The following is an 8819-nucleotide window of genomic DNA, read 5'->3' as shown; positions in this document are numbered from 1 at the left end:
AAACCAGGCTGGTGTAGACCTTTCCAAATTCAGTAAGTACTCTTTGGAAGACATTATAGTATGCCCTGTAGCATCAAGAAAGTGATCTAATGTTAATTCTTGTTTTCCATTTGTGTTGTCCCAGATAGCAGTCCAGGCATACCATATGGGCAGTGAGCAGGAAAAGCAACTGGGACAAACCCAGAGGATTTTTTATCAAAGTAACTACATTTTAGACTTGAATCTTTAATGATTGGATCTGTACCATACTCATCTCTGCATTTAAATCACGTTACAGAGTACCTGAATCATAGTTGTTATTGTGGCAACACTAATAGATAAGAAAGTCCTGGTCAAATCCTCCTTCTGCCAATTATGAGCCTGAAAATAATGGCTAACTTATGAACTATAGTCTCTTCATTTGTAAAATTGAGTTAAAAATAGCTGGTACTGTTGTTAAGAGGATTAAATTAGGTTCTGAATAGAGTGGTCAGGATATAGTAGATCTCAATAAATGATAGGAATTTGTCATAGTATCAAAAGGTAGGCACATGTGGCTCATTGTTCTACCCACATCTTGGGTCCTTTTGGAGCTAGCCTGTCCTGGTGGCTGCCTCCTGACATCTAACTTCTCTATCTCTTGCATGATTTTCTGCACATCTTTTGGATTATTAAAGATATTTCTAGACAAGAGGTGGACTTTAGGATCTTAGAAAAACTGTAAAAGCTTTTAGCCCTTGCCAAAAACGTCTCTTCTACCTAAGTGAACTAGCCTAGTCACGGCTGACTTCCTAAAGACTTGTGAGACCTGTGCTGAACAACTCAATCTTTTAAGAATAACCATGTGGATTTTTCTGAGGCTATGCTCAACTAGGCACACAGAACTATTGGATGGAAAATTAGGTCACACTCAGAGTAGCTAGCTAGGCCTTTGTTAAGACTTTTAAAAAATCTTACCTGTGTAAAGCTATCAGTGAATGGCATCACTAAAATGGTAACTTAATAAACAGGACATATTTATTCAAGTCTCTTCAACCCAACATTTGACCATGCTCTAAAAACCCATTATGAGAAATAAATCCATTGGGTGAAATGCCATATAACTCCAGTCTGTGTTCACATGAATTCCACACCAATCTGTAGCTGATGGTCTCCTTATTATTGAGGAAAATCAAGTATCATCACCAGGAAAGCAAATAGAATTGAAGACCACTTTCACCAAGATTTTATTTTCATAAGATTTTAAACTATTCCTTATTTCCTTGAGAATTCAAGAGTATTTTGATTTATCTAGCATAGTTAGAAATCATATTTTAAAAATCTGATAATAAGAAATCTAAGTTTAGGTCCCTTACCTGCAGGCTCCCCCCACCTCTCAATTTCTAGGTTGATCCAACTGGCTAACCTTTTCCTTAGTGTTCTACGATTTATATCAAAATCACCTGTTTTTTTTAAATTCCCATTAAAGAAGACTAAAGTCTTCTTAAAAGTAAAAAAAAAAGTCATTCATTTTTCTATCGCCAGCAGTTTGTGATGTATCTGGCATCTTGTATGTACTAAAAGATAGCAGGATTGCACAGAAAAATTAATAGCTGATTATTCACTTAGCAGAGATACAAAGGATATCTTAAATAGCAAGATTCTTTCGTATTCTCAAAGTATATTTCAACATATACAGGTTTTTGGAGAACTCATATCTTCAATAAAATATAGTTAAAAATTTAGGCCTACATAAATTATTAAAACACATAATCAGGTTACATAGCAAAGGATAGCAATGGTTATGAATTATAAATCTAAGAATTTGGGAGTTAACTACTATTTATTTCCTGGATTGGTCCCATTCATAGAAGGCATTCAACTCACTTGATTCAACAGAAGGAGGAAAATATTTATGGTACCGTGTCCCCTTGAATGTGAGATTCCAATTACTTATGTATCACGTTTTTCTCAAACAGTGAAAGGACTTTTTTTGTTTTCTCTTAATAGTCCAAAGTATTTTCACCAGCACTCAATTTCTTAGCTTTTCTTTCTGAGATTATATTTTGTAAAAGATACCAACATATCCATATAGAAGTATAAACTAAACTTGAAATTTTATGAATATCCATTTCAAAACCATATTGAAGCTATTAAAGTTGTCATATAAAAATAGGCAGCTCCCCCTTTTTACTCAAAAAAACATGGTTTTTAGAAGAATGATGCCTGTGCTTATGACATGAAATATAGCATTTCATATTTATAATGTGCCTTCCATTCATCTTCTGTATACCAGAAAACAATAATGCAATTTTTTGCATTGAAGTCAATGAAGAAAAAAATCCTTATCTGAAAAACTTTTTTTTAAAAATGACGATGGCAACAATAACAATGACAGCAGCAAGAAACCCTTTTAACAAGGTATTAGAACACAGATGGAATTGTCTTGTAATTTGTCATGTCTATCTGACAGATTTCTTTCTTTCTATGGGAAATATGTGCAGAGTATTTTATTTCAAGCCTCAAAGATTTTGGTTAAGAGAAAAACAGAAAACTGTAATTTTTGCCACAAAAAGACAGGTGGCGTAAGCATGCAACACTTTAAAAAAAAACATATGAAGTGATTATTTTCTCTCGGATTCTTTGAAAAAGCTCGCTTGGGCTGGGGTTTGTGGCTGAGGCGGTGACGTCAGTGTGGCAGTGCAGAGTCAGGCGCCTCGGCTCCCTATAAGCCGGGGAGCTGTCCGGGTGCTGAAACGGCCTGAGCAGCTCACCAGGAGACGGAGGACATGCTGTAGACCTTCTCTGCCATATCAAAGAGAGGTAAGACTGCTTTTCTCTTGGATTTACTGTAAAGTTCTGAATTGCGTGTTCTTCCTTCAGTTCCTAGCTAAGAAAAAGACCCTTTGGCAAGCTTATATTGATACAATAACTGAATAGCAACCTGCTGCTCTTCAGCCAATGTAAGGATACTGTATGTGAGTGTATCGAGTCTGTGAATTATGCTACTTGTTGTTGGACATTTTAAGCAGAACGTTATTTAGATAAATATTTGTAAGAAGAGTGAAAAAGTTAAGGATTTTAGTGTCAATACACATATTAATGTGAAGTTAATCAAGCTTGATATTTTGTTTCTTTCCTGAATGTATTGTTTCTTCCCCCAAGAGCAGATAGAAAACCAGGGGATAAAATTTATGTGCTTAATATTCTTAACAGTAGGTTTCCAATGATTCAAAGGCTATTAATCACATGAGTCATAGAGGCAACTGATTCAGGAACTAGGATTTTTTCTTTGATATTTACCTTATAAGAGCTCTAAACTAACCAACTCTATAAAATTATTTTCTAAGCTTGGGATACTCTGAAAGGGTCTCTGTTATCAAGTCCTAATTTTAGTCCTAGGACAGTAACTTAAAATGATCCTAAACATGGATTTCTTTCCTTTTTCAGGGTGAAATGTTATCTTGGGGGTTATGTTGGGTGTGAGCATGACTTATAGAGATATAATAATTTAAAAAATATAATGAAAATGTTCACAGCTATGTAAATTATTGCTATAATTATTATGCTTTACCTGGAAGAGATTGTGTACTATTTTGCTAAAGACTTTGATTAGGACAAGTTTTCTTTTGGATTCCAACTAGTTAAGTTGTTCCAATGAGCTACATCCCCATGTGTTGATGCTTCAGCATCAAGTTCCTGTCTGGTGTCAGTAGAAAAGACATGTTAACTTAAGAGATTTTTATAATAGCCATCAAGGGAGAAACGATGTTCCTATTATTTGGATTTCAGAAAATTAAGCTTTAAATCAAAACCTATATAATATATTAGAGCTGTTGAAACCATTTTTGCTACTTAAAAGAGCTGCTGGGGAAACATATTGATTGAGTCTTAAAGGAAATAACTATGCTGTTCAAACTGAATCCGAAATAATGACCAAAGGGTAGCATTTGTTAGGCTGTGGTTTGAACAGCTGCAATGAACATTCGGCTCCAACTGTACAGCAAAACCTACCTCCAAGGTAATGACAAGCATAAAACCCATGTGTTAAGAGTACTTCAAGATAATGATTTCAAAGAAAGGAAGTTCACTAAGCTTTTAGAGATTACTATTTCAAATGCTAATGTTGAAAACTTATTACTAGGGCTAAATTATCATGAAATAATATAAAGAGAAATGCACAATGTACTTTCATTTAAACATAAGCATTTTACAGATAGAATTATTTACAGTAAACTTTTATTTATGGTAAATATTTTGGAAATATTCTCTGAACAACCTTGAGGGTCTAGTTAATTGGAATTATTTTAATAAAGTATATATCTATGCTAAAGAAATTTCTATAATTATAACCATTCTTAAGCTCTAAAAACTGATAACATTAATTACCAATTGGATCTAGATAACGATATTTTCTACAACTGACGTCAACAGAACATTGTACTCACATAACAGCTTATCTATCAAAAAAAACCCTGATAAAGTGAAGACATGAAGAAGCTTATAAACTTGTTTACATGTATTTTATTTACAATGAAAGTTATGAGAATACTCATGCAGTTTTTAAATGTTAGCAATGACAAATATAAAACATGTAAAAACAATTCCTCTTGCTAATTCATATGAGGTTTTTTTAAGCATTGGAGAAAAAAATGAATGAAGATTTTTAAGTAGGAAGAACTCAACACATTGTCTGTGTTTATCTAAATTGGGAGTTACATAGTGGTTATTTTAAGCTTTTCTAACAGTATGAGTCATTTAAGATTTCACAGGTCCATACAAAAATAGACACACACATAAGACAAATTGAATTCAAACCCTCACAAGTTTAGAAATAGACTAGCTAAGTAAACTTATGTTCTCTCTGTAGCATCTGTTTATTTACTATACATTCTTAAGGGATGATGAAAATATAACCATTATTCTATTTTGCAAGTGAGTCATGATAAAATTATTATAGAAATATGGAGCACAGAAATTTTAGAGCAGTTTTATTATCATTTTTAGCTTGCTTACACAGAAAGGAACTTCAGCTCGCTAGCTGAAACCTGAGGAGACCCACATTCTGGAGATTATTCACCGATAATTGGATTTAATGACAGAATGAGAACAAATGATTTCTGAAAAATATATATGACTAAGATTTATGCAGAAAATAGTATGATTGACGTTAATATGTTGTATTCATCATTATACAGAGTAATGTTGCTTCTGTGTTTCTACATTGAAATTGGATGAATAACTCAGAAAATAAGCTACAAGTTCTTTGGCACCTATAGGTGTATGTAAATACCAGTTTTACAAAAAAATTATTTTGCCAATGATTTTAGTAGACTATTGCATAAGGTAACTTTAATAACTTGGAAAGTCTTTTATGAAAAAGAAACATTTGCTTAAAGTCAAATTACAAGTTTTATAAATGAAAAATAATATTTGGGAAATCCTTCGTCAGTGATTTTGTTGTTATTTTAGCCAAGAGAATGTTATGGAAGTTTGATGCAAATGAGTAAGAATTTTGCTAAAATTCCTATGATTAGCTTGTGGGGCTCATGTAGGAAATATTCATGGATTTTAAAGAGTTATCCCAAGTGTAATATGAAATTATCTCAGCTCCTTTTTTTTCCTCAATAGTTTGTTTCTTTTGCTAGAGTTTCTTCTAGCTTGTTTCATTTGTATTAACTCATGTTTTCTATCCTTTGAGGAAATCCTTAAGACATGGCAGAAATTAAGACCCACCAGCTGGGAGCAGCTATCTTTCTTATCCATTTAATTTTCCTCATCTCCGGATCTGAAGCAGCTTCATTTCAACGTAACCAGCTGCTCCAGAAAGAACCAGACCTCAGATTGGCAAATGTTCAAAAGTTTCCTAGTCCCGAAATGATCAGGGCTTTGGAGTACATAGAAAAGCTGCGGCAGCAAGCTCACAAAGAAGAAAGCAGCCCAGACTATAACCCCTACCAAGGCATCTCTATTCCTCTTCAGCAAAAAGAAAATGGTGAGGAAAGTCACTTGCCAGAGAGTTCAAGAGATTCGCTGAGTGAAGATGAATGGATGAGGATAATACTTGAAGCTTTGAGACAGGCTGAAAATGAGCCTCAGTCTGCACCAAAAGAAAACAAGCCCTATGCCTTAAATTCAGAAAAGAACTTCCCAGTTGACATGACTGGTGATTATGAGACACAACAGTGGCCAGAGAGGAAGCTCAAGCACATGCGGTTCCCTCTGATGTATGAAGAGAGTTCCAGGGACAACCCCTTTAAACGTACAAATGAAATAGTAGAGGAACAATATACACCCCAAAGTCTCGCTACACTGGAATCTGTCTTTCAAGAGCTGGGGAAACTGACAGGGCCAACCAACCAGAAACGTGAGCGGGTTGATGAGGAGCAGAAACTCTACACAGATGATGAAGATGACATCTATAAGGCCAGCAACATTGCCTATGAAGATGTGGTGGGAGGAGAAGATTGGAACCCCATAGAAGAGAAAATAGAGAGTCAAACCCAGGAGGAGGTGAGAGACAGCAAAGAGAATACAGAAAAAAATGAACAAATCAATGAAGAAATGAAGCGTTCAGGGCAGCTGGGGCTCCAGGACGAAGATCTTCGGAAAGAGAATAAAGATCAACTCTCCAATGACGTCTCCAAAGTGATTGTCTATTTAAAAAGGTTAGTGAATGCTGCTGGGAACGGGAGGTCACAGAATGGACCAAATGGGGAAAGGGCAGCTAGGCTTCTTGAAAAGCCACTTGATTCCCAGTCTATTTACCAGCTGATTGAAATCTCAAGGAATTTACAGATACCCCCTGAAGACTTAATTGAGATGCTCAAAACGGGGGAGAAGCCAAGTGGATCAGTGGAGCCAGAGCAGATTGATCTTCCTGTTGACCTAGATGATATCTCGGAAGCTGACTTAGACCATTCAGACCTGTTCCAAAATAAGATGCTCTCCAAGACTGGCTATCCTAAAACACCTAGTCGTGCTGTGGCAGAGGCCTTACCAGATGGGCTCAGTGTGGAGGACATTTTAAATCTCTTAGGGATGGAGAGTGCAACAAATCAGAAACCACCATATTTTCCCAATCAATACAACCAAGAGAAGGTTCTTCTGAGGCTCCCTTATGGTCCTGGAAAGTCTAGAGTCAATCAGCTTCCCAAAGCTGCCTGGATGCCAGAAGTTGAAAACAGACAGGTGCCTTCTGAGAACCTGAATGACAAGGATCAAGAATTAGGAGAGTACTTGGCCAGGATTCTAGTTAAATACCCTGAGCTCATTAATTCAAACCAGGTAAAGCGAGGGCCCAGTGCAGGCTCATCTGAAGATGATGATGTACAGGAAGAAGACCAACTCGAGCAAGCCATCAAAGAGCATCTGAGTCAGGGCAACTCTCAGGAGAATGATAAATTGGCACCAGTAAGCAAAAGGTTCCCAGTGGGGCCTCGGAAGAATGATGACTCCCCAAACAGACAGTACTTGGATGAAGACCTGCTAATGAAAGTTCTGGAGTACCTCAACCAAGAAAAGGCTGAAAAGGGAAGGGAGCATGTGGCTAAGAGAGCCATGGAAAATATGTAAGCAGCTTTCATAAATTGCCCTATCTTCACTCCTCCTACCCAAAGTGAACCTCCACATTTCTCTTTCGTGTGTTGACTTCTATCCTGTTAACACTGTAATATCTTTAAATGATGTATAGGCAGATGACTTCAGATCCCTGGGGACTCTGCTTCATTTACTCTGAGCTGTTCTCTTGTGTATGGATATGTGTAAATGTTATGACTCCTGGATTAAAAAATTATTATGTTCTTATTCAAGAAAGATATCTATGATAGTTGTTTAATAGTATATCTAACAGCTGTGGCATTGTTGATGTTCACAGATGATAAGGAATGTCCTATAATTCTCCTGAAAGTTTTTAATATTTATTGAATTATTTTGTTACTGTCTGTAGTGTTTTGTGGAGTACTGAAGCAAAAACAATAAAGCATTATAAATATATAGTTTTACTTATAAGGCCTTTTCTATTGTGTGTTTTATTGTTGATTAATAAATGTTATTTCTGGATACCTTTGGACTCTTCATTCTGGAAAACCAGAGACAATGACTATGGAGCAATCAGCATGGAGAGAAAAGAGAAAAATGTCACTGTCCACAGGCAATCTGGGTAAGAAGTAATGAACTTAATATGTGACCATGCTTTCTGCTTTATAGAATGCAGCTTCCTCTTACTGCCTCCTATTTATGTTTCCCCATGGTTTTCCTCACATGCATAATTTACAGAATAAATGATATTTATATCTTTTATCCTGATTTATATGAGTAAAAGACAATAAGTCTCCCATACCCACAAACAGCTTTAAAATAAGTGAAACAAATAAAGGAAAGAAAGGAAGAAGAAAGGAAAGAAGGAGAGAGGGAGGGAGGAAGGAAGAGAAGGAAAGAGGAAGGAAGGGATGAAGGAAGGAAGGGAGAAAGAAGGAAGGAGGAAGGAAGAAAATTGCTGTGAATATGGCAATGAGAAATGACTATAGATTTGGAGGCAACCTGCCTATTCCCAGGTTACCTTGGTCCCCAGGAGACAAGGCTGTTGCCAAAAGGTAAGTGACTCAGTAGTAGGACCAAGTGCATTCTCTTCACGCCCTGGTGGACTGGGCCCTGGCACATAATTATTACAGTGTGCATCACTGAGGCACAATGATATCAGTACCCTAACATATCATCAGGGGATCAACAACAAAAACAATAGCAGCAAGAAAATATATAAGCAAAACATTAAGTTAGCAACAAGCAATAAAATGATCTATAATAATAATAACATCTATGCATTAAATGATTAAGGTGTATGAGGTACTATACTAAACACT

The 8819-nt window shown here is 36.0% G+C and overlaps 1 protein-coding gene across 2 annotated transcripts; it reads left to right on the top strand.

Annotated features, from left to right (window-relative positions):
- The first annotated feature begins 2626 nt into the window (after positions 1–2626).
- Scg2 (secretogranin II) lies at positions 2627–7953 on the top strand. 2 transcript variants are annotated; one of them, XM_074071847.1, is made up of 2 exons: positions 2627–2781; positions 5672–7953. In XM_074071847.1, the coding sequence occupies exon 2, from the start codon at positions 5674–5676 to the stop codon at positions 7531–7533; it is 1860 nt and encodes a 619-aa protein (XP_073927948.1). In that variant the 5' UTR covers positions 2627–2781; positions 5672–5673; the 3' UTR covers positions 7534–7953. The 2 variants fall into 2 exon arrangements, with proteins under 2 accessions (XP_073927948.1, XP_020010071.2); XM_020154482.2 differs by having other exon boundaries at positions 5660–7953.
- Positions 7954–8819: the final 866 nt, after the last annotated feature.

This window comes from Castor canadensis, chromosome 4 (assembly GCF_047511655.1).
Source record: "Castor canadensis chromosome 4, mCasCan1.hap1v2, whole genome shotgun sequence".
NCBI lineage: Eukaryota > Metazoa > Chordata > Mammalia > Rodentia > Castoridae > Castor > Castor canadensis.
This window is presented reverse-complemented; position numbering and strand designations above follow the sequence as displayed.